Source organism: Micrasema longulum, unplaced genomic scaffold, assembly GCF_059751315.1.
Source record: "Micrasema longulum isolate JH-2025_06_02 unplaced genomic scaffold, ASM5975131v1 h1tg000848l, whole genome shotgun sequence".
Lineage (NCBI taxonomy): Eukaryota > Metazoa > Arthropoda > Insecta > Trichoptera > Brachycentridae > Micrasema > Micrasema longulum.
Window position 1 is genome coordinate 530,368 of NW_028278040.1, and position 27,064 is coordinate 557,431.

A 27,064-nucleotide genomic window follows, 5' to 3' on the forward strand; every position below is an offset into this window, starting at 1 on the left:
TGATTTACCTACACAAAATGGTTGGCACAGAAATTGCATTCGTAACTTCAATTAAAAACTTAGGTTTAATCAAACATAAGTATTTAGGGTAGCACGATTAGGTTAACGAAGTGAGTCGTAAACTTTATAGCAGCTTGCAGTCACTCAAAAGATTGCAGAATTTTATGCTAAGTAATGTTAAGCAAACATTAGTCTAGAGCTTACATCTTCCAATCCTTGATTATGGTTAACCTCTCAAGGCACTTTCTTAATACCCATCTAAAATTCCTTTTTCTTCTCTAACTCATAAAGTGTCCATGCGGCTCGACTGTGGAATCATCTCCAATCCACCATCAAAGATGTTACTACATTATCTCTGTTTAAATCACGTTTGAAGAAACATCCTCCTTCCCTCCTTTCCTCTTTCCTCTTTATTTCCTTTCACCCATTGAGTAAAAGTTTTGATTTAAGTTAATTTATTACGTTTATTTCTATTTTTATATATTTTTAACTTTTTTATCATTTTTTTCTATTGAATATGTTCTGTAACTTGAATTATAAAAATAAAACTTTTATTTTATTGGTTGGTTGGAAAAAATTGCCATTCGGCAATAAACCCGCCAACGTACAAATAACTTTATGTACGAAAAGTTAAATAAATGAATTAAGTATGCGGATATATGTTATCCAGTTGCTGATTCTGAATTGCAAAAACGACGGCCTTTTTCATCCAACAAATTTCATCATTATTTTACCCATGATATTTATTTGGTACTCTCCGTTAAATTAAGCATAAAATATGTTGGTTAGATTGATTAACTAAAAGAGTTAGCATTAGTCTTCCTAAGATAAGCCTGGCAAAGCGCTGAAAAGATAATTACCCCCATCAGAAAATTATAATCTTTGAGCAAACGATCAATTTAAATATGTACTAATATGGACTTACGCAAAAAAAAAAAAATGTAAATGTAAATGTTACGCAACTCACGCGATCAAAACTTATATTTCTCCACCCGCGTTACTAGCAAATCTCTTCCGAAAAGAGAGAAAACCGGGCGTTTTCGTCCAAGTAGGCAAATAGATTGCTTAGTATCACTTATATTATTCAACTCATTATATTTGGATATTTGGAAGAAAACGCAACACGCATTGAACATTTAACAAGTTTCAACTTTTTTCTTTTGTGCAACCCCACACGTGAATATATGTGAATATATATAAAGCAAGTTTTGTATTACCTTTCTTAGGTACATGTTCGACCGAGAGAGTGCTCAGAGCGTGGACAGTCGCCTACAGGACTTCTTCTTTATAATGGCCGTATCCAACTCTTGCATGAACCCTCTGGTGTACGGAAGTTACGCCATGAACTTCCGTCGGGAAACGGCGCGGTGTTGCGGCTGTCTTTTCCCGCGCTCTCTGGACCGAAAGTCAACAGGTCAGTTCCAACATTACCTTCACTTTCTACTCATATTGCCTAGATTCAAAAATGACAATTTATTCAGTTCAAAGACCTATATGCTGTATGCTGTATCGGCGTCAAAAAATTAAATAAAATTTTAAGTGCCTTTTTTTTACTCGCGTCAAGAAAATAATTAAATCAATAAATGTTAAACAGAAATTGGGAGTATTTTTTAGAGTAATTTTAAGCATTTACTGGATTTACGTACTTAAGAGAAATTAACCCTTTATGTGACATTATTTTTGTTTTGATTTACGTCTTCCAAACCTAATTAAATATAAATGTTATTTTTAAGCACTATTTTTGTGGTTATTTATTTTAACAAAATAAATAAAACAAATTTGTTTTTAACTACTTTTTTTTTCCACCGACCGGTTTCAAAGCAAACAAGCTTCTTAGTCAAGGTTTACAAGGTCAATAATATTTTTTCTGAATCCGCAAACCATCTGATAGAAAATAATCGTAACCTCAATAAAGACACTGAATTAAAAGTATTTCATGTTAAAAATAAAATATTAATATTGGACAATTTAGAAATCTTAGAAATTAAAAAGATATTCATAATAAGAAAAAAAAAAAACCAAATAAACAATACTTCTCTTAGTACACTGCGGTCTAGCACTCTTTAGGGAAAAAAGACCCGAGTAATTAGTAAACATGATAAAAATAAAATAGGTGAGAATTCAGAAGTTACGTTAACCTTGACGAAGAAGCTTGTTTGCTTTGAAACCGGTCGGTGAAAAAAAAAATTTGTGCTCAAAAACAAGTTGTTTTATTTATTTTATTCTAATTGAATATGTTTTTTTTAAGATAATAAACGTATTGCATTTGAAAATCTGAGTAGTAAACAGTATACATTAATACAATACTCAAGTGACATAAGACGTATAATCAATACTGTAGTGTAGCTTGACACTAAAATACTACTTGAAGCTTGCCTTGATAAATTTTAAGCACCACGGATTACGGTGGGACTATTTCTTAGAATAAAATAAAAGACTCACACAGGCAGAAACTATACACATATACGTTCTTAGCCGATTACCAGGTACGATGACTGAGCGTCCATCGAAGTGACTCCGAGGCTGAAGGCAAACGAAGGGAGCCGGTGATGAAAAGGGGTACGTCCTGGTCTAAAACCGAGTCCGTCAGACGTCAGCAACGTTGAAGCAGCCCGACCGTCCATTTGTCTGAAGGTTCTCGGTGTGTGCACGTCAGGGTATCGTCATTCGATATCTTAATCCTCGGATAAATATCCTAATCCTCGAATAAATCGGTCACATTTTAAGAAAACTTTACTCTAGACACTGGGCATATCGATTAAAACGTTTTCTTGCACTTGCATATCCTGAGAGACCACCCACGCCCGTCTTTGGGAAATTTTGCAAACATAAAAGTATTTGAAACAACTAAAACAAAATAAAAAATTGAAAAGATTAGAGATCCATCCAATTATAAAATTCATTAAGGGTCGGAACACCTAAATCAGGCCAAACTGGGTTCGGCATTCTGACTCTAAAATATAGTCAACATTTGTATTTCTAAATTTAATGAATACTCCTTGTTATTCCATAAAGTGAAGTATAAAATGATTATTAAAATCAAATGCCATTAAGTCCTATAATGAGGTCAGAAAAAATCGTGAATTTTATTAAAAGCCCTCGAATAGCATTGCCGCGTTTCAAATATTGGGACTTGATGGGGCATAACAATGCCCAAAAATATTTTAAGTTAAAAGTTTTTCGGAATTACTTGATTTTTTTTGCAATACATTATCAAACATTTATTGTTTTTTGAAACTTTTTTCTCATACAAATTACTATGGCAGACAATTTGTTTATTCATTAACTCGGCGTGTTCAGGTTCAATTATGATTCAGTTGCGAATTCACTTAGAAGACAAATATAGAGGTTCTGAGGTGAGTTTATTGCAAAATAAGGCAATTGTTAAAATACAGAAAGGTCCGTAAGATTTTCTATCTGGATCACATCCTGCATCGAAACAAATAGAATGATATCCTACAACTGTATTAATTACAAATTCATTTTATTTATTTAAAATGAAACACTTTGTAATTATATTAATGGACAAGATTGAGAGACAACGCGGATCTGCCAGAAGGTAAACTTTTTGGCTGCCTCCGTGCATCTCTATAGGCTGTCAGCTCCTGTGCGTCCTCCCAATATGATTCTACTCTAATTATAATTATTATTAGATGAGCTTTGAGAAAAAAATTAAATATCTATTTCTATAATTTGTTTTGAGTTTTTTTATTTAAAATATCATCAATTATATCTGAATCATCGCCATTATTGAAAGCAATGGTTTTTTATAGTGTTTGATTCTAATTCAAAATTATTTTTATTTAATTGAATTGAAATAATACGATAATGTAAAGAAAATAAAGTTGAATGTGTAGGTGATAATGGACAATTAGAAGCTTTATGTATGACCGTATACCTATAAAGTGTATAGTGTAGATGTCGATTTCCTAAATGATTTAAATTCATAAAATTTATATTTGAAACACCAGCTTTGTGGTTATTTACAATGATAAAATAAACGTATACGGTAACGATTTTGTTTTTAACCACTCGGTCGGAGAATTAAATAAAAAAATAGATTTATCAATACTATTTTGAGTTTGTCCAAACGCCGGAATATAGATGTTCAAATATAGGCAGAATGGTGAATGTTACACAGTGTGTTAACTGGCCACTTAAACCAGCCAATGACAGGTCATAAGTCCTGTAGATGCCTAGACTTATATATTACCTTCTCTCAAATGTTCTTCATCTCTGTTGTAATATGTCAAAAAATAGATTGTTAAAATCAAAGTTGTTTTTTATTTATTTTATTATTTTTAATTAAATTTTATTGTTTGTATTAATTTAAGTTATATCTAAACATCTAAGCTGTGAATTTGACTCAACAAATCAGTATTTTTTTTATGAAACTGGTTTAATAAGTTTTAAAATGCATTCAATTGACGATCTAAACCTGTTTAAGTACATAAAACCTCATCTACATACCTTCTCCACGGTAAAATATTATTTAATAAAGAAGATTTACAGTAAAAAAATGTATTTTATAAATAGTTGACAATCATATTAGCAATTTAAGGATTTAAGCCTCCCATGGGTAAGCCTTCAAGTTGATTATATACGATATCATTAAATTAAAAATAATTTTGATTTATACATGCATTAAAAAAACGTAAAAGGTAGTACGAATTTTTTTTTTGTAAATCTGAATTATTCAAATATTTTAAAATACATTTTTAGTTTCAACGGTCGTGTAAATTAATCAACAATATCAAAAGACACTAACTTGCCATTTCTATGTAAAATTAAGTTTTTAACAACATTGAGTATCTAATCTAATGAGTTTTTAATCGTATAATAACGTTTGAGAATATTGAGTGATTCTAATTGAGTTGATAAATATCAAACGCCAGTATGTCCACCCATTAAGGATTCGTTGTGTCCCGTGTTTGATGGCCCTGAAAATTTAAAAACAATATGTTACCTACGTACAAAGAAATAATAAAGTTTTATTTGAGAGTAAAAAATGACTTACTGTGGCTATCTAATGGAAAAGATCCTTCTGCGAAAGACAAATGCGAAATAATTGTAAGTTATGTGATTAAACTGTGGAATAAACCCATTATTCCTGTCATATTCCTACTCACAAACACAAACTCACCCATTACTATCACTAATACAAACAAATGAAGAAATCACAGAAAAACATATTGTTTTGCTCTCCGAGCCAGATTCTTAGTACATTGGCCACATCACGCCTTTTTCTGAAACCGCTTATTCTATAAAAAAAAGCATAATGCAGTTTTTTAATTTAAACATTGGAGATATTTTATCGACTATTGTCTCTATTAGATATGATGGAACAGAAGTAAACACGGGTTTAACACGGGGTACACAAGGTAGCGTGACAACTGACTTGGCTAATAAGCAACCAAGAAATCTGGCACTCTCTCGTTGGCTAACCTGCGCAAACAGAATATTAAGATTATATGTGGCTACAACATTCCCATCTGAAAGTCTGGTCGAGCTTTCTTAGTTCGTAATAAAAGTGTACGCGCCGACAATGTTCACCATAAAAACTAAACTCTCTTGCAAATACGGTCTAAATAATACCCCAAGCATGATAAAAATATGCTCTTATTTAAAGACTGACCTGAAAATAATGGCGTTTCTAATTATTATGCTGTATTCAGCGGAACTTTTTCTTGGAACATTCCGAGAATATTTTGCTAGTTATGCTGCAAGACAAAAGGCAATATATTAAAGAAATAGCAAATAGACGAATTCTTGAAGCGCTAAAAACTGCAAAAAAAAAGAAAGCAAGAGAGTTTCTGACTCCCAAAATTAACTTAACTATTATGGTTTGATGAACTGGACAACAAAAAAAATATTCTAGCTGCCATTTACTTCAAAATATGGTGAGAGTGAAATAAGGGGCAAAATTATTAATAAAAATATAAATATCTGTACTGAAGTGTTTTTTTGTCACACACAAGCTGTGAAAAGAGACGTAAAACTGGTCACTGATGCAAGTTTGGCTGTTTGTGGAACTGCAACAAATGATGGATACATCCGAGCAAGAATAAAACCGAGTAAAGAAATGTCAACATTTGACACAAAACCTCAGTTTTTCTTAGATGATCAACGAACTTCCCTGCATAAAAGTGATATGACTGAAGGTTAAAATAATAAAAACGAGTTATAATCTTGCATTTTTTAATATTTTAAATTGAGGTAATGAAGTTAAAATGGATAAAACTAATATTATTTATTGAAATATTTCGAAAAATTCTGTCTTTTTCTAAATTTCAAGTCTTCTGCGCCAGCTGAAGATAAGTAAAAAAAATAATTCATACCTATTTTAACAGCTACTTATCCATAACATCGTTTTGTTATATACGGTCAATGATATAAAAAAATAAAAAAAATTGCCTCATTTCACTCCAGCCTAATGTATATGTTTTAATTTTTTTATGTTTCTGATCCTATATTTGTGGTGATATACTCATGTGTCTGTGTCAACTAATTGCTCATTCCATCTCAACACAGGACTTCTAGTCCCATAGAGTTGGGACTTATATCTCAAATAATGTACAATAAACTTACGTATGTAAATAAATAAATTAAATAAATGAATAAACTGTATTTATTAAAAAATATCCTTTAATCGTTAGGGAATTACAACAGCTTAAAACTTATCTAATGGGGTTATTCAGTTTACATATTTTAAAAAAAATACAGTAGAGATGGTTTTGGGTTTTACAAAAGTAATTGTTCTTTTGTTTTACCACCGGAAAAAAATCACACCGCCTAAAGATTTCAGAACACTTTTTAATGATGACGTCAAACTAATTTTTCAATGATGACATATAACTCTAAAGTTTATGTGGTTTTTACAAACTTATAAATAAATTAGCGGACCTGACCGACGTTGTTCTGCCTGAACGTTGCATTGCCTGTTATTAACTGGTTCAGCAAATGCAAAACATTGAAAAATTCGAATTTTAGATAAACTCTACACTGAGTGACATTTGACATTGAGATTGCAGCACCACCTACCGGGTCCAATTTAAAAATCTAAACCATCCAGGGACCCACTTAAATACAAAGAAAAAAAAATCATCGGAAATTTCATCAGCCAGTTTGGAGGGGTTCAGTGACACGCGAACTGAAGAATTATATATTTAACCAGATTAATAAAGTAATAAGAACCTACGTTATTTATTTTTGCCTTTTTTGAGCTATTACGGGTTAGTTTTCCGTTTCATCTCCTCGTGGGATTGGTTAAAGTTCTCAACTTACTTAAATCATAATCGTGCCAAAATCACTGCTTTAGTATCATAATCAAGGGATGAAATACGGGAATACGTGTAAATGAAGAAAAATTAGACCACGTTTTACCATGACCCCCTCTAAACTATGACTTTAACTCATGTCCAACGCGAACTCAGTCATTCTTTAAAAAGTCAGCCGGGTTTTGATGCGAGCTTGACTTTTTTTTTATTTTTTATTTTTTATTTAAATCTTAAAATAGGGCACACATATCATACATATTGTTATGTGTGTTCTTATAATAACATTGCAAATATATTTAATTTATAAATTGTTTATCACATATGTCTTGACCATTATTTTAAATTTTGATATGTTTTTTTCTTCATAAATATTTTTTTCCATTTCGTAATACTTTTTAATTGCTTTAAATAAAATTGAATTTTGTGACTTTGCCTTTTTCCTAAATGGAAGTCTAATTTTGTTCTTTTCTCTAGTATTGAAACTTTTAATTTGAAACCAAAAGAAATGAAAAGAAAAATGCCTGATTGTGTCGTGAAAGCGTTCAGAAACTGTCCGGATTAAAGGGACTTTTCATTGATAAATAGGTGCCCAGGTACTTGTTTGTGGTTGAATTCCAAAACATAATACAACAACAACAACAACAAACCATCACGCCGTTTTCCCATAGGGGTAAGCAGAGAGGATAGAACGCCATAACACTCTATCTTGGCATACAGACCTCGCTTCCTCTACATTCATACATCTTCTCATGCATGCACGCCGATTATTCCTACTTTTGACATGTCCATCTTCAAGTATTTGATAGACTTGATCGTGCCATATCTTTCTCAGTCTTCCTCGTTTTCTTCATCCATTAACATTTGCATCGTAGATCCTTTTAGCTGTTCTTTCGCTTTCCATTCGCTCTACATGTCGAAACCAACGCAGCACCCCTTTCTTGATTCTGTCAATAATGCATGTCTCAGCCTTACACACTTCACGGATCTCGACATTTGTGCACCTATCATACATCGTTTTACCACACATTTGCCTGAGGGACCGCATTTCGACAGCATTCAACCTACTTTCATCATCATTTTTCCAATTCCATACTTCGCTCTCATACATTAGAGTTGGCACTAGAACTCCGTTGTGAACTGCTAGTTTAGCCTCCTGCGATAAACGTTTGTTTGTCAAAGTAGATTTTAGTGCACCGTTCACCCTGTTCCCGGCACTCACCCTCCTTTTAATATTTTTCTCAGCCTTTCCGTCCCTAGTAAACATACTTCCCAGGTACACAAATTCTTCTACCTGATTCAGAATATCGCCGTTCACGCTGATCTCACATTTAGTTATATTTTCATCCCTTTCAAAAACCATCACTTTCGATTTATCAACATTCATAAGCAAATCGCTTTTCTTGCATACATCGTAGACTTTTGTTACCAAGAATTGAAGGTCTTCTTTGCTGCTAGCAAGAAGCACGGCATCATCCGCATACAGAAGACAGTTTACAGTTATACCACTCATTTTTGCTCCCATTCTTAAATCTTTCAGTTCTTTCATACAGTTATCGATGTATATGTTGAACAACCATGGTAACATTATACATCCCTGTTTGACTCCTTTCGGAATATTAAACCACGATGTGAATGACCCATTCACCTTCACACATGCTGTGCTGTCCTTATACAGTGACGCAAAAGCCCGTTGTCAGAGTAACATAATATAATTCCTAAAAATAATTTCAAATATAAAATTATTTTTGCAAATTTCAAGCTCTGCTCAACTTACTTATAAGGGTGCACTTTATTTATGAATGCAATTTTCGAAAATGTATTGAATGTCAGAGAATATTATGTTTGTTTTACCAAAAATATAGTAATAATTAATAAATGGGAATACATTGTAAGGAATTAAGGGATTTAATCCATAAAAAGCGAATGTTGTTTGCAAACGTTCAAAACAAACTTTTTTTGAACACAAAAAAACAGCATCCTTCCAATTTTTCGAAAATGCATTTTAATCGAATGCAACCCTGGTAGGTCGATGAAAAAAATATATTTGCTCCAAACTTTTTTTTTACAAATCTTTTTTTACAATCAGATTGATTTTTTTAATATTTACGAACACGCGCAGGTCGCGCAGTGCAAAGATCTACATCGCTGAAAACTGCACGTAAATCGGTAAGCCGTTTTAGAGGAGATCAGTGACATCACACGTACAGAATAATTATACGAGGATATATTATATACATAAATAAGAGTGAAATGACTCCGTCAAAAAATAAAATTCTTAATTAAATTACGCGTTAAAAAAGGAGAATGATTCTTAATTACGAAAAATACATAAATTACAAGTGGCGTGCATCGAACTTTCAAAATTAAAATTGAAAATTCACAAAAACTTTAAAAATGATAAAAATAGTAAACATTGTAAATAATTTAGGTGAAATGTAACAAAAACGTAAAATGGTGTCCAATATGAACATTGTATGGTTATAATAAGTTAGAGACAACATTTTATTGACAGTGAGGAGTATTAGAAGTACGCGTTTTGTATAATATTATGTAAAGTGAGCCCGCCATACTGTTTGTGTTGCAGGTTCGGACAAAGGCGGGCTCATTGGATGTCTAGTGAGGTGCGCGCGCAACTTGTTTTATGAAGGTAACTAACCACCACAACTTATCTTTGTATATATCTATATATATATATATATAAATATAAATAATTCACCGTGTTGTGTCTCGCAAAAACTCGAAAATGGCTTTAAAAAATTTACGTGCGGTTTTTTGCAAAATTTTCTAATTTACGTCCTTAAAGTTTACAAATAATAACACCTTCAATATATTGAGTAGAAAAAAAGAGAGAAGCATATTTGTGCTTTCATCGATTTTCCAGGGTTGCATTCGTCCAAAATGCATACATTGAAAATATCGGAGGATGTTGTTTTTTTGTGTATTAAAAAAGTTTGAATTTTAACGTTTACAATGAAAAAGCATTGTTAATAAATACTAAATTGAATGATTTCCTTACAGTATCTCAATTTCAACATATGAAGTTATTTTTAATAGATTTTTAGTGATGCCTTAATAATTTTATCTGATTTTTTAAAACATTTTTGAAAAACGGATTATTACACGAAATGCACCACTGTTTGTAAGTAGACCAGAGTTTGACATTTCAAAACAATTGATTGATGTTTTGGAATTCAACTATAAACAAGTACCTACTCGATATTTTACTCATGTTTTTTAAAACCTTTCCAGTTCATTTATCTTAACTTTTTTCTTGTACAAATTATTTATCAATTCTGTTTATATTTTTTTATGTTCAAACTGTTCCCTATTCTGATTTTTTATATTTTTTGTTTTATTGAAATAATCACGTTTAAATCAATTCTTTATTTTTTTACAATAAATTTATCCTACATTTTTAGGTTTGTGTAAAATATTCTAACGTCATTATTACTTAATGGCATTTAATTTTTAATTGTTATTTTAAAAGTTAAATTTATCAATAATATAAGATTATGTTTGTTAATATTTTGATTATTTTGCTGTAATTTTTCTAGTTTTAAGGTTCTTTCTTGCTTCAAATATTTTACTGTAAGTTTTTCTTTTCTGTTAAATGGGCACTATCAGGTTTTGGTGGGATTTTTTTGTTAGTGCCTATTTCAATTTATGTTATATTTTGATGTGATTATTGGACTTATATTTTTGTTGTCTTTTGTTTGTATCTATATTGTTAATTATTTCTGTTTGTGTAGCTCTTATGTTTATTAATGTACCTTGTTTTTGGCCGATGTTATAAAGTTTTGGTAGAAGGCTCTAATAAAGGAAAAAAAAGGACCTTCTTTAATTCATTTTTAGAATTTTCATAATTTTAAATTTTAGAATTCAAACGTCATACGTCATCATTAAATAATCATACACAAGTATCTAGGTACCTACTTATCAATGAAGTATCCTTTTCTTATCATCCGGACAGTTTTTGCACGCTTTGACTACAAAATCAGTCATTTTTCTTTTCAGTAGTAATTTCCGCATGATTTTTATTTGAGCACAACGAGGCTTCATAGCCAATCACACGAAGAGTTAAAACGAAATACCAACCCTTATTACTAATAAATAAATAGCTCAAAAAAGGCAAAAATGAATAACGTGTTTTCTTATTTACGAAACAACGTTTGCTGAAGCTTATAGCTGGCAAGCCAACGTTCAGGAAAATTAATATTTTTTTGTTTTGGAATTTAATTATGAACAAATACTTCGGTACCTTCTTATCGATGAAAAGTCTTTTTCCTTTTATACCGACAGTTTTTGCACACTTTCACGACACAATCAGTTAAGTCTAATATATCTGAATGGGGAAAGCGAAACAAACTTGGGTTTAATGTTTCCAAGTGTTCGGTCACGTCCTTCACTAGGGCCCAAAAAACTCTTTTTTTTCGCTACAAAATGAATGACCAGAATCTGATACGAACATCGAATGTTAAGGATCTGGGCGTTAGATTTGTAAGCACTCTGACATTTCATGAACACATAGAGACAATCAGTGGTAATGCATTGAAGATGTTAGGATTTGTTCTGCGTACTGCAAGGGTTTTCGAAAATACCCGCGTACTGAGAACTCTTTACAACTCCTTGGTGCGAAGTAGACTCGAGAGTGGCTCGATGATTTGGGGGCCACATGAACTGAAGTACTCTCTTGTGATAGAGAAAATCCAAAAGAAGTTTCTGAGATATCTCTACATGAGAGAGTGCGGGTATTATCCTTGGCTCTACCCGACCGAGTTTTTCCAGGGTATGCTTGGCTACAACAGTTTAGAAACTAGAAGGAATGTGTATTTGACTACACATTTTTATCGATTGTTGCGCGGTTTGATCGAAAATTCTGAAATTATGATGAGCATTGGTTTATATGTTCTTGATAATTACCTAAGTCAGCGTCAGCATAGATTGTTTTATATTCCGATCTTCAGGACCAACCTGCCTATGGTTATGCCTGTTGGAAGGGCTACCGCTATGCTGAACAACATCGCTCTAGATATTGATCTGTTCCATGTATCCGAAGGGGTTTTCCGGAGGGGTCTTCCGGAGCAGGATTCTTCGACTACTTTGACATGAGTCTCTTTCGTGTATTTTTTTTTCTTTTTCATAATATGTACGTATTGAATATATTTTTGTAATGTATATGTTATATTAAAAAGAATTTAATTGAAAATAAATAAATTGAAATTGAAAGTAAAAGTCAATCAGTCAAGTCAAGTCAAGATCACGTCAAAACCTGGCTGGTGGTTAAAAAATGACTAGATTTACATCGTTTATGAGTTGAGTGTCATAATTTTGAAAAGTTCAGGGTAAAAGTGGTCAGACTTTTATTTATTGACACGTGTTACCGTATTTTCTCCATGAATATGGAACCAGAGTAGTGATTTTTACATGATTTTTATTTGAGCAATACGAAGTTTCTTAGCCAATCACATAAGGAGATAAAACAAAAAACTTACCTTTATAACAAATATATAAAAAGCCAAAAAAATAAAAATATCGTGTGTTTATTTACGAAATAACGTTTGCTGAACCAGTTTAAAACAGGTAAGCCAATGTTTGGGAATATAAATATTTTTAAGTATTGGAATTCAATCATTAACAAGTACCTAGGTACCTGATTATTAATGAAGTTTTTTTTCCTTTTGTCTGAATAGTTTTTGCACGCTTTCATGACACAACCAGGCATTTTTATTTTCATTTACTTTGGTTTTGAATTAAATGTCAAGATTACGTCAAAACATGGCTGGCGGTAAAAGAATAACTAAATTCGCGTTGAACTTGAGTTCAGTGTCATAATTTTAGAAAGCTCAGGGTAAAACGCTGTCTAACTTTCCTTTATTAACAAGTATTTTCGTATTTTTTCCATGGATTATCGCACTTGAGTAGAGATTTTTGCACGTTTTTTATTTGATCACAACGAGGCTTCATAGCCAATAACATGAGGAGATAAAACTAAAAACTAACACTTATTATGAATATATAAAAATCTCTTAAAAGTCCAAAATAATTTACGTGTGTCCTTATTTACGAAAAAAACGTTTGCTGAACCAGTTTATAGCAGGAAAGCATTTAACAATAACAAGTACCTAGGTGCCTACTTAAATTAAATATTTGAATATTAATAGTTTTTTTGTTTTGTAATTCAATCATTAAGAAGAATCTAAGTACCTCATTATCAATGAAAAGTCTTTTTCCTTTAATTCGAATAGTTTTTGCACGCTTTCACGACACAATCAAGCATTTTTCTTTTCATTTAACAAAAAATATTAAATTAGGTTTTTACTGCAATATACAAACAAAAAATACAAGAACGTAAAAAATATTTTACTTGCAAACAACTTACGACTAACAGAAAAAGAAACAGTTTTGTATATTCAGCAATGTTCTACAATTCACTTTCTCATGACCTAAAAAAATTACAAAACATATACGTACTTAAAAACATCTGGATGAAACAGTTTTTACAGCCCGTCTTAGTGATATGTGATGTTATTTTATTGACTTTTTATTAAGATTATAGTGTCATAATAAATTATATCCCCTCATACCAGCACTTTTGCTGATTTGAAATTATTCGTACAAGTAAAATATGTAATGCGATGAAATGTGCAAAGTTAAAACGATGTATTTTGTCATTTTTGTAATTTATTTTGGTTTCGAATCAATTGTCAAGCTCACATCAAGACACGGCTGGCGATTAAAAAAATGACTAAATTTGCGTTGGGCATGAGTTGGGTGTCATAATTTTAGAAGGCTCAGGGTAAAACTTGGTCTGATTTTTCTTCATTAACACGCATTCACGTATTTTCTCCATAGATTCTAGCACTACAGTAGTGATTTTTGCACGATTTCGATTTGAGTACGATGAAGCTTCTTAACCAATCACATAAAGAGATAAAACGAAAAACAAACCCTTATTTCGAATACATAAATAACTCAAACAAGCCCAAAATAAATAACGTCAGTAATTTATTACGAAAAAATGTCTGTTTAACCAGCTAATAGCATGCAAGCTAGCGTTTGGGCAGGTCAACGTCTGTCGGGTCCGCTAGTTATGAATATTTTAGTCTCACTCTTGACTCAAGACAGTCTACAGTTTTCACGGTATACGAGATCTATATTATAACACTTATACTTAAGCATATTTGATATGCCTTGACATGTTGAAGCTTTGATAAAATTACTCCAAAATGTACTCGCCAATATTATACATTATATTCTGCCACTGAAGGTGGCACACTTGAATATGACGTCACGGTGACCTAGAAATAATGTTTTCAATAATTTAATTAGCAAATGATATCTTGCAACAGCCAATTTGCTGCTTAAATTCAAAAGGGCCACAAACAGAAAATTTTCTTTTTTCTACAGAAAACTTTGATTGGCTCTACCGAGCCAATTAAAGTTTTTAACATAAATTTTCATTTTCTATTTATAATCTCACCTTTTAGATTTATGTTTTAAGTTAGAGTCAATACATGCGTTTTTAAAGCTGTATCTATCTAATTTTGAAGTTTTGTGGTATAGCCCATAAAGGAAGTAAGACACCGTAACGCAGAATGTTAATTGAGCCGTTTTGTGATTTGAATCATTTAAAATGCCAAATCCATGGGAGTTTTTTTCTTTTAGAAAAATGTAACTAATTCAAGTTTCATTTTTGCAACAAAATGAAATTTCTGGGATTTTTATTTGTGGCTCTTTTGAATTTAAGCGGCAAATTGTTGAAAAAAACTTTTAAATCTATGAAAATGATACATATTGTAAAAAAACGAAGCATGCATCATACATTATAGTAGAGTTAAAAAGATTTATTCTTTACCTACGTAATGTTGTAACCTAGTGATGTTTATAAAATAAATGATTTTCAAAAGATCTCTGTTTAATAAATGACTTTTAAACCACTTTCCTATTTATCAGAATTTTTTTCAACCTTTGGGTTATTTGACTGAAAATGACCTATATTGGGTTATTTGACTAATAATGTTTTCACTGAGTAATATTTTGAAACCACATCTTAATTCTTATACATATTCGTAAGATATCAGTTTAACCGTGTGAGTTCTTTATTACCTATCACCGATGGGATGTCGCATAGATCTTTACCCAAGCTTCTGCATCGCGCCTTTAGCTGTTGTCTTTAAATACTAAAAAGAGGCAATGCATCAACATGTGAGGGACATCTTGAGGAGTTTCATCGTTGCATGTTCATCTGTTGATCTCGGATAGCTTGAAACGATGCAGGTAGCTCATAAACTCACCATGACCCGTAAGAATCTGGGTGAGCTCGTAGCCAGCATTCAGCATTCTCCTGAAATCATAGACATGGAAAATGGTAGGGAAAAACATTTTTGTTATCCGGTAGGTTTATTTAAATAACCATCGTTCCAGAGTTGAAGGGTTCTGCTTCTTATTTTCTTTTTGGCAAAGCTGAGCGGGGAATCGGCAAAATCGGGGGCTGTCTTCTTGAACGTAGTTTTCTCAGCCTTTTTGTCAGATTTTTTGTTGCCAAAGATTCCGCAGTATCCCCGTATTCAGCCAATGTACACGTCCTGGTGTCTGCATCGCAGCTTTTAAATATCTGTTCTGATGTCCATTACAATAAAGTAAACTGAATTTCAGTCAGTTATTGCATTGATGCCCAGTTTGCAATCTGTCAGAATTGTTATTTTCTTCTATATGTTTGATGACTTCTTCAAAATATAGATCAAGGCTTTTCTAATCACTAAAAAAATTCACCTGAAACACGGAGCGAAAATCACCGAGTTTAAATTTTCTCGTATCCAGCCAATGTACATGTCCAGGTGTTTGCATCGTAGCTTCTGGATATCTATTTTTATGTCTATTACAATAGGGTTGACCGAATTTCAGTCAGTTATTTCATGGACACCAGATTTGCAATCTGTAAGGATTGTTATTTTTTTCCATCTGTTTGGTGGTTTCTTAACAATATAAACCAAGACTTCTCTGTTCGCAAAGAGTTTCGCCTGAAACACGGAGCAGAAACTGCCAAGTTTCAACTTTCTCGACTGTAGTTTTATGACACAAACGCTGCACTCACTTTGCTATCCAAGAGACTGTCATATGTGTAGATCCTTAACTCTTTCTGCACCGTCCCAGGCAGAACTTGATTACCATAGCCGTGATCTATTGGATAGCGCTCCACCGGATGAGGCAGTGAGAAAAAGTCTTTCACTCCCTGGTAAAATCTGTCCTGCGGTAAGTCTTGCAAGCTGAGGTTCTTCTTCACTTCAAATGCACACGCTCGTGAAATAATGGATATGTCAAACTTTGTAGGGTTGTCAGAAGTGTGTTCAATGTTAAATTTTATGGACCATCAGCTTGACCTGGTATTTACTAATATACCTAAATTTGTGCCACGTGATTCTGGTACTTTATGTATTAGTGAAATCAACGTGTCAACATCGTCTGCAGAGCTTCTTCCTCAAGATCATTTCCATCCTCCTCTGGACATTGTATTTTTAAGCTAAGCTAAAACACATAATTAATTGTGTCAAGGAGCCTAAGCTTTACTTTCATAAAGCGAACTACGCAAACATTTTAAAATTACTCAGGAAAATTGACTGATCTTTCACAAACCAAAATGACGTAGAAGATATGCTAGAAACTTTTAACTCGAATTTAAATAATATTATAAATAAGTATGTCCTATTATGCACTGGTTAAACTTTGACTTTTCTTATATAGTTAAGTAAAGATGCCATTGATGCTGTACATAATAAAAAAAGTATCCACAAACGCTTTAAAGAAATAAACTCTCTTTAACATTACTTGGAATTCAAAAAGTCACGTGCCGATTGTAAAAAGTTATCTAGGGCATGCTATGAATCTTATATTAATAAAATAGAACTTTCTGTAACTAGTAATTCAAAAACATTCTGGAATTGTACTAATTCTCTTAAAGAAGGCGAATCCAGTATCCCCAGTTTTAGTGTTTTTGGACGACATTAGAGTAGATGACCCACATAAAATTGCTGACTTATTTGCAGATTATTTTAAAAGTGTTTTTGACGATGTTCTAACCGATAATGACATTCTTTTTATTGCCTTAGATAGCGTTTTGGATATTTCTAGTTGCCAAATTACTCTTCATGATGTCATAAATAAAATAAAAGCTCTAGACGTCAGTGAATCCGCTAGTCCAGATAATATCCCACCACTGTTTTTAAGATCTTCTTTTCCTATAATAGCTGAACCAATTAAAAATATTTTTAACACTTCTTTAACCTCGGGCTGTTTTCCAAGTTAATGAAAATCTAGCTATCTTATCCCAATATTCAAAAAGGGTGACAAGAATGACATTACAAACTACGGACCAATTTGTATCCTGTCTACAATACCGAAGTTATTTGAAAGTATTGTTTTTGATAAAATATCAGTGCAAATTAAGAGTATTATTGTACCTCAGCAACATGGTTTTACATCTAATAGATCTACTTTTACTAACCTCTTTATTTATAAAAATTATGTAAGTGAATCACCAGGTAAGAAATTACAAATTGATTCCATATACACTGACTTTTGTAAAGCCTTTGACAAGGTCTGTCATAAATTGGTATTAGCTAAATTATGTAAAATCTGTATATATAAATTTCTTAACTGGTAAACTAGTAACTTGAACGATAGGCAATTAATTGTTAAAGTAAGGTTTTTTTCCTCTTATTTTTTTAAGACTTCCAGTGGTGAACTTCAAGGTTCTCATTTAGGTCCGGTGCTTTTTTTACTTTTTATCGACGATATTACAATTTTTTTTAATGACGTCATGTTTTTACTATTTGCAGATGACCTTAAAATATATAAGGTGATAAAGACCCTTGAAGATTGCCTTTCTGTTCAACAGAACCTCAATTCTCTAGATGAGTGGTGTAAAGAAAATAAAATGTACTTAAACACTAAAAAATTACAGATCATTCGTTTTCATCGAATACAAAAACCGCTCATTTTTTGTTACAGTATTGACGGTTTCAATCTTTCTACAGTATCAGTGATAAAGGATCTTGGGGTATCTTTTGATCAAAAATTGTCTTTTGTATATCATGTTAATGAAATTTCAAGCAGGGTATTAAAAATGTTGGGCTTTATTTTGAGAAACACAAAAAATTTCAAGTCCATCCGATCATTAAAAATATTATACTGTTTTCTTGTAAGAAATAATTTAGATTTCAATTCATCAATATGGTCACCCTGCTATAATGTTTATGTTTATAATATAGCAAACGTTCAACATAAATTTCTACCACAATGAAACTACAAATTAAACATTCCAATACAAAATGTAAATTATGACTATTTACTAACACTGCTCAACCTAACAACACTTTCTGAAAGAAAAACTATTAATGATCTCATTGTACTGTATAAAATTGTAAACTCTCTTTTTTACGTACCAAAAATACTTGAATTGATTAATTTTAGAGTACCCGCTGTCAACACTAGGATTACTTTATTGTTTAATTGCTCTAGTACTTCTTTCAACCAACAAAACAATTCATCGATACCGAGACTGCATAGGTAAGGTAACACTTATGGAACGGCTGCAGACATTCTGTCCAATTCTTTACCATCTTATAAGTCCATAATATCAAGTTTATTTGTAGCTGCTCGTCAAACTATTATTGACAATTCAATTTCATAAATTAAAAAAATCCCTACTTGTTTATTTTTATTACTTTGTACTTGTTTTTTTTATTTTTGACTATTATATCAAATTGCACTGTAGTATTGGCAAATACGCATTTCATATAAATATATAAATTTGTCTTTCTTGCTTACTGTAACACTTTATTTATTGTTTGCTTTACAGAATTTATTTCATAAGCTTAAATTTTTGCATTTTTTGTTTATATGCTTACTGTTTTTTCTTGCATACCTTTGTTATTATTGTTTTTTATTTTTACTTTGTAAAACTTTTTATTTTATCACTTTTTACTAATGTCACATGTTTTTTCTGTTTATTATTTAGTATGTTAGCATGTATTTCATTTTTATTTTTTGTATATGCCTTTTGGGCGTTAATGAACAAAATAAATAAATAAATATGCTTCTGCAAGCTCCCTGATCTCGAGTGGCATGAATCCACTCAAAACCTGTGCTGATACCAAGGAGATTGTTCGGTATCCTTTGCATGACTTGAGGGCTATTTGTCGTTGGATGGAGTTCGATTTCTTTCGATTGAATTTCTTGCTGACCACGTCCACCCACATGCTTGAGACGTACGTAATCAGAGGCTCTACAGTGCCTACGTATATTTGCTGCATAACCTTTGGCGACGCACCCTATGTGGCTCTCACGAGTTTGTTTGTAATACCTGCGGCTTTTTTACAAACACTGTCAACGTGTTTGGACCAATTGAGGTTGCGATCTTTAAAACCCAAAACCTTTAAGTGGTCTACATAGTTCAACTGGATTCCGTTCATATAAATGGCTGGTTGGCGGTCCTTTCTTCTGGTTAAAAACATCGCGTTGGTTTTGTCTTCGGTGAATTAGAGTTAAGCTTTTGAGCCCCATGTTGTGATCATCTTCAGCGCATTGTTTGTCATCCTCTCAAGTTCTGTTGTATTGTCTGTCACGGCTGTCAAGAAAAGGTCGTTCGCAAATGCCTTCAGTTCGACTGCCGCACCCAAGTCTTTCTGGAGTTCATCATCTAAGATGTAATTCCAGAAGCTCGGTCCACAGGAGGATTCCTGCACGCATCCTTTGGTCGTTACTTTTTCGAGAGTGGCATCGAAGTATGACAATGCAACTTTCCTTTCTTGATGAAAGCTCTTCACCAACAGAAACAAATTTCTAAACCACTTCTTGCTGCTCAGTTAGCACATTTAAAATGGCCACCAAGCATTATTAAAGGCTTTTTTATGTCAAACAAGATTGCTACGATTATTTTATTGTCATGCAGTGCAGTCCTGATTACCTTGATTGGTATTGGACTTGATTTCTGGGGTGTAAATCCGTATTGATTCTGACTCAACTTACCTTTGCGATGAAAATGCCAGTTTTTCTTTTACAATAAACATAATTATAAAACAGAGTATTAAAAAAATAAACTATAATTACATAGCAATGAAATAAATATTAATAAAAAAATAGTAAACAAAAAATCCCACAAAGGCATGCTTGTGGGTATACAAGAAAATGTTAATTAATGTTTCCTCTTATAATAAATAATGGACAGTTATAATATTTTTGTGTAACATAAAAAAGAAAAAATAAAATATTCTGTAAAAGATAATATTTGGGTTTTCTTTTTAAAATAATTAAAAAGGAAATAAAAAATATTTTTAAAAAAAACACAAAAATATTTCTTGTTATTGAAAGGCAACAAAATAAATCAGAAAAAAAGAGTTCATATTTTTCAAAAGAAGGAAAATTTTGAAAGTTTGGAATCAATGAAATATTATCAGTAAAAAATGATTAAAAATTTTTGGGCCTATAAAATATGCATGTCTCTGTGCGAGCCTCGTTTTACAATGTGGTATGTCTAACACACGATTTCTTCTTTGACTTGATCTATTTGAATTACTTGTAAATAAATGTTGGTTCTTAAATATATTTCCGATTGATCATTAGCTTTTCAAATACTTTTCCAAATACCGAGATGAGTCCGATCGTTCTGTAGGACTTAATGTCTTGAAGGTCATCTTTTTCCGATTTGGGTATGACAATGACCCTCGCTTTTTTCCATTGAGTTGGAAAGTGGCTCACTCTGAGACATGCATTATACAAACCCAGTACCAGCGACCTGTCCACGTTGAAGAAGTGAAGGCAGATGTCTGCGGTGAAATGGTTTTCACCGGGCGCTTTTTTTGGATTAATATTTGATATTTTATCTTCAATCTCTTCCACCGTAAATATCGGGTTGCTTTCTGTATAGGGTATGATATTTGCCATCCGCTTGATGTCGATTTGCTCACGAGTCTCTTGTTGTGAATTGTCGTCGTCCGGAAAAAACCTCTTCAATAGACGTCTAGCGCTTTCCTCAGCCGAAGCCAAGTATTCACTGCCATCCTTAAGTGTCGCTAATGGAATGGTCTTTTTCTGGTTGACCAGCACTCTGTGAATTGCAGACCAGGCGGTTTCTCTATTTTGAGAGCCGCAATAATTCTTCCAGGATTCCGTTTTTGCTTTTTCAATGGCGATTTAGTAGGTTTATTTAGAGTCGAGATACTCAGGAAGTCTCTTTGTCTCTCTACGGAGAGAATTCTGAAGCCTGTGCATGCATATGTTAGTACCTTTCTTTAGTTCAAAAAAAAAAATTAAACGAGTTCAATGGACGAAAACAAATATCCATATTTATTGCCCGCTAGTAGGTTTGCATACCTAACGGTAACAGTTTTTACCGCAATAGTTTCATTCACCCTATGTTTGTAGAAGGCGGGCAGCGTCTGTTGGACGGCAATGATGATACTGAGTTAGTACACAATATTCCTTAAGTTGTTTTTAAACTTAACATTCACTATTTTAAATCGAAATTATGGAATCTGACTTGTAGTTATCACTTAAGATGAAGTTTTCGTCCAAGTTCTATTCTACATGCTTGCAGTCTTTTGGATCAGTGTCCCGTTATTCCGATTCTTACCTAAAATCTCTGAATTTTTTATTCTCTATAAATGCACGAATATGTTTAAGGGTGAAATTTCTATCAGTGTTTTACAAAATTATCTTATGAATGGAAATTGTAAAATATTTTATTTCTTGTTACAGTTGGGTCTGGGACCACAAAAAGTACTGCAACTTGCAACAACATCAACAGACATATGAATCTCACAATCACTAATGGACAAAAGGTATATCACGCAAAATGCATTTTTTCGGTAATTTTTTAAGGTGTTTTATGGCTAAAAAATTTTGTAAACATAATTTAATATTTAATAAGTTGTGTAAATATTTTTATTTTATCACTCAATTTAAATAAGTGAACCTTAAACTTATGTTTAAAGGGCTGGAAAAGTGTAGAAAATATGGGCATTGATGAAATATAGAAATGCTTGAAAAATGATGCGTGAATCAGCAATGGAAATATGTTGGGTAAAAAAACATTTCTTGGAAAATATTCAGGAAAGCGGTAAAACATTCCCGAAATAGAAATGATTGTCGATGTATAACAGTAGTAATAGAAAAATATGGAAAAATGGTGACAAATGATAGTGGAATATAAAAGGGAAGGAAGAAATACTTTGAGGATATGTATGAAACACACAGAAAATATAGAAAGTGCAATACTTTTACAAGTCATTGGATACAGGCCGTGATACGACAGAGATACATATGGAAGAAAAAATAAGTGCGGCCAAATATATGAAGAATGGAAAAGCACAATTTTTTGATAATATTGCTACAGAGTTTATGAAAGCTGGTGGTGAATTTTTTTTTGTGGCTGCACAAACTTTTTACTTATGTTTTGAGAAGTAGGTCTCTATTGCTGATTAGAAAAAACACTGTTATTATGGCTCTCTATGAGGAAAAAGGCTCAAGGTTGGGGTGCGGGTATTATTGTAGCATTATCAGCCTTTTTAGCACTGTTGGCAAAATGTGTGCAAAAAACTGATTGAGAGAGTGACTAAAAAAAGTGACTTAAGATAAAGCGTGGGATATGTAAAGAAGTTTTACAAATGGAAAAATATATTATATGGAATCAAATAAAATTCTTGACAAAAACCAAAAGCTTTTCTGCGCATTTGTCGATCTGCAAAGAACATTTGATAGAGTTGAAAGATATACATTATGGAAGGTACTATCGGGGTTTGGAAAGTGAACGGTGATTTGATGCGGTCTATTGCTTCTCTATATAAGAACAGCATTGGGTATGGGTAAATCGATTATACACATCGTGGTTTGACATTCCTTAAAAAGTGGAACAGAAATTTCTAATGTCACTATATCTGTTTAACGTATGTATATATCTATATATACTGCATTAATGAACGGAAAGGTTTAGGAATGGGAGAAAAATCAGGTGATTTTACTACTGTCATATGACTTTTGAATGCTTATGACACTGAGCTGACAATCAAAATTATTTTAATCTCGGTTAAGGTCTACAGAGGAAATGATTCTGTGATAAATATTGATAAATTGAATATGTTTTTGAAAGAAATGAAAGGATGACTAAATGTGAGATCACTGTAAACGATGGTATCTTGAAATAGGTAGAAGGATTTGTGTATCTTGGAAGTGTGTTTACTAGGGATAGACATACTGATAAATGTAGTGAAAGGAAAGTAAGTGCCCGAAACACGGCAAACGCCCTGGAAAATCAGATTTTATCGCAAGAGGGGAAATTAGCAGTTTACAAAAGAGTCCTGGTACCAACCGTCATATATGGATGCGACATACAAAGTTTAAAAAAAAGAACGAAAATTTGTGCCAGGTTAATGTGGTGTCAAAATGAGTGATCTCTTAGACTTATTAATTTATTCAATCCAATAAATAATACAAATACATGGTTTACAAAGAAAAATGTTTAAACAATTCAATATCATTTCCTTTTTATTTGTGGTAAAAATATATACAAAAGATGTGAAATTCTGTCCAAATCCACGCACCAAACATGGTTGAGATAAGCATTTTCGACAAAATCAGGAAAAGAGTTCTGAATTGGTTGTTTGACGAACACGAAGAGCAAATAAACGGCAAACACATAGCTAAAACTTTGATTTTTGGGCGTTTTAGTTTTTTTATAACTTGCAATTGAGAAAACAGCAGACCGTATTTTACTCACTAATGTATAAAAATTCAATTGCATAGACATGTCGTCTGCATACATTTTTTTCTATAAAGTTGTACAAACTTCGTTTAAACATTACATAAATATATTTATTTCACTCATTTATATTATATTTTTGATAATATTGACAAAATGATCTAAGATAACAAGTGGTTAAATAAAAATAAATATATTCATCCATCTAATAAAATCATATTAATAATCTAAATAATGTACTTAAAATGTTTTTTTTACTAGAACTTGTACCATTTTTTTTTATCAATCTATTTTTAAGCAGGTGTTAAGAAAATAGTCTGACATTTGATTTATACTCTTATATATCTAAACTTTTAAAAATAATTTTAGAATTATTAGACAACATTAATATCCGTTTTTTTTTATCTTAAGAGAGTTTCGTGATAATATTCTGAATAACTGAACTTTACTGGTTCAGTACATAAGTATAGGGTGAGTGCTATAGTAGTCAAACATGCTACAGTATTTGAAAATTCTTAATTTAATGGTAAAAAAAGTAATTAATGTGTTCATTTTAAGAAAAAATACACAAAAGCTTATATTTTAATGCTGAAGATAAATTCATGCTCCAAATTTATTGCAACAGAGAGGGGAACATTTTTGTAAAGGGAATATAGAATATAGAAGAAGGCTTATGACCTGTCATTGACTGGTTGAAGTGGCCACTTTATACATTGTGTAACATTCACTATTCCACCAATGTTTAATCATCCACATTTCCTCAACTTCTCAATCTGTTGACTTTTTGTGAAGTAAAAGAGCTGCTTTATCATGTACGTAAGATTCATCTGGCTAAACCAATTCACCTACTAGGCAACGACTGAAAACAAATTTCCAATGTTTATACTTCTTCTTTTACCAATTAGTTAATCCAACAATGTTTTGATTATGTTTGAAGCCAATGATAGGTCGTACGCTCTGTAAATACCTAGACTTCCATATTACCTTCTCAAAAATATTATTTTCTCTGTTGCAACAAATAATGATCTAAATAACTAACCAGGGAGAAAACCCAGACAGTCTGCAAACATTTGGACATACTCAAAACATTGTTGGATAAATTCTTACGCTTACTTATTTTTGACCAATTACTATAGCACTTACCTTATTTTTATTTGCCTTACAAAATATAATTGTAGTTAATTTTTCTTTGCAAATAAATAAATCTAAATAATTTGAAATAAAAATACCCTTAAAATTGTATTATTTGGTTTTGTTTCAGCAAGTACGTATTCAGGAAAGACCAGCAATGATTACACACGCGTCTACAATGGGAGAGTCTAGTCACATCGGATGTAGGCCATTGTTTCACTCAGATCCCAATCCTCGATCTGAAGATTACCATCAATACGGCGAAGAACTTTCTAAGAACATATCTGATCAAAGCATGTTAACCACGAGAAGTTTAGACAACACCATGTCTATCGAATATAGGTACTATGACCAACAGGTACGATGGAGATAGGAAGAAATGGGCTCTCTGGGAAAAAGTACTCTTCCCGATGAATACGATAGTTATTCTTCGGAATCTAGACTTAACTCTGAGAGCCTCACCGATAATAGTCAGATCAAATTGACTTCTATCATAAAAGCTAGCGTTTCTTATCCAAACAGTGGAGGAAAGAGAGGAAAACAGAAAAGCAGTTACGACGAAGGTGCCAGTACAACATTTTTGAATAGTGAAGCTAATAACAGGCAAAGAAAAGTATTTAGTAAAGTTCACTTTAATTTGCCTACCGTGGAGAGAAACGCAAGTAAATATAGTAGAAAATTGAGTAATGAAACTTCACTGCAGCACACTACGTATGGCAAAAAACAACATTGCACGCAAATGGCTAACGGTGAGAGGAAACAGAGTAGTTTGTTAATGCAAAGAGACACAGCGGTATAGTCCTAGGGGCACTGATGTAATCAATTGTATTGCGTTTGTTATGTAACGGTAAAATTATATATTTGTTTGAATTTCCTAAGCTGGTTCACAGTTTTTACTTTATTTAGATATATAAACTACGCAGTTAAAACATAACATATTATATTGTGCCGTCAAAATTTAATGAACTCCTTTGTTTCATCATTTGTGAACAAAACACACAAAATATCTTCATTTGTAATTTGATCGAAAAAGGGTAAGATATTAACTTAAATTAATAATTAACTTTTGTAAAGTAGATAAATTGTTTTTTTACTTCTTTAAAAAAAGTTGTTTTTAAAACTGTTCCATAAAAAATAATGTATTTTTTCAAGTGAATGTTGGGAGCTTTATTTAAAATTATAAAAATTAATTTAGTGATTACTATGTTATTTTTCAATCAATATTATGATAAAGGTGTAAAAGTTTATTTATCTATTATTTATTCCGTCTAACCTTAACAAAAACAATTATTTCAATGAGTTTATTTAACTAATAAAGATATTTAAAAATAGTATTTTTCGTTATTTCATAAAATTGAACCTTTTGAATTTTGTATTATTTAGACAGGTTTGATGTCTTTCCATTGAAAAACATAAAAATTATACTTTTATAAATGTAAACAGTCTTAATGAACTGGTACCTGAAGCGTAACACTGATCATCTTACTTTCATGTAATAAAAATGATCAAGATCAAGATATAACAATGCAACGCCGTAGATAGACAGCATTATATGTGGAAATGGAACGACGATAATAATGATGATTAATGTAAAAAATTAATCAAAATAAAAAACTTGAGATGGGATAGCAAAAGCGAAATAATATATTTAAAAGCTTAGGTTGGGTTAGGCTAGGTTTTTTTTTTCTCGGTTGTGTTGCATTGTGTTTCCCTTGCTATTATTTATTCAAGGTGATATATTTGTGCTGTTGTTGGTGTTAGTGCTTTGTGTTTAATTTTACGTGTGAGTGTTTGTGTACTGTATAGCAGTTTACAATCACATTTGGATGTGACTCTTGGGAGCACTAACACAAATAAGTGTCACAAATAATTACTGTCTATTTTTATTTGATTAAGTTCTTTT

The 27,064-nt window shown here is 32.0% G+C and overlaps 1 protein-coding gene across 11 annotated transcripts in view; it reads left to right on the forward strand.

Annotated features, from left to right (window-relative positions):
- LOC148278663 (adipokinetic hormone/corazonin-related peptide receptor variant I-like) overlaps window positions 1-25,692 on the forward strand; it is a 115,879-nt gene extending 90,187 nt beyond the window's left edge. For 9 of the 11 annotated variants that reach the window (XM_088231054.1, XM_088231045.1, XM_088231049.1 and 6 more), the window contains 4 exons: window positions 1,227-1,414; window positions 9,862-9,924; window positions 22,032-22,114; window positions 25,292-25,692. In XM_088231054.1, coding sequence (XP_088087180.1) covers window positions 1,227-1,414; window positions 9,862-9,924; window positions 22,032-22,114; window positions 25,292-25,534 — 577 coding nt within the window. In that variant the 3' untranslated portion in view covers window positions 25,535-25,692. The remainder of the gene's footprint in view (window positions 1-1,226; window positions 1,415-9,861; window positions 9,925-22,031; window positions 22,115-25,291) is intronic. The other 2 variants (XM_088231055.1, XM_088231047.1) reach the window with 1 other exon arrangement.
- The last annotated feature ends 1,372 nt before the right edge of the window (window positions 25,693-27,064 follow it).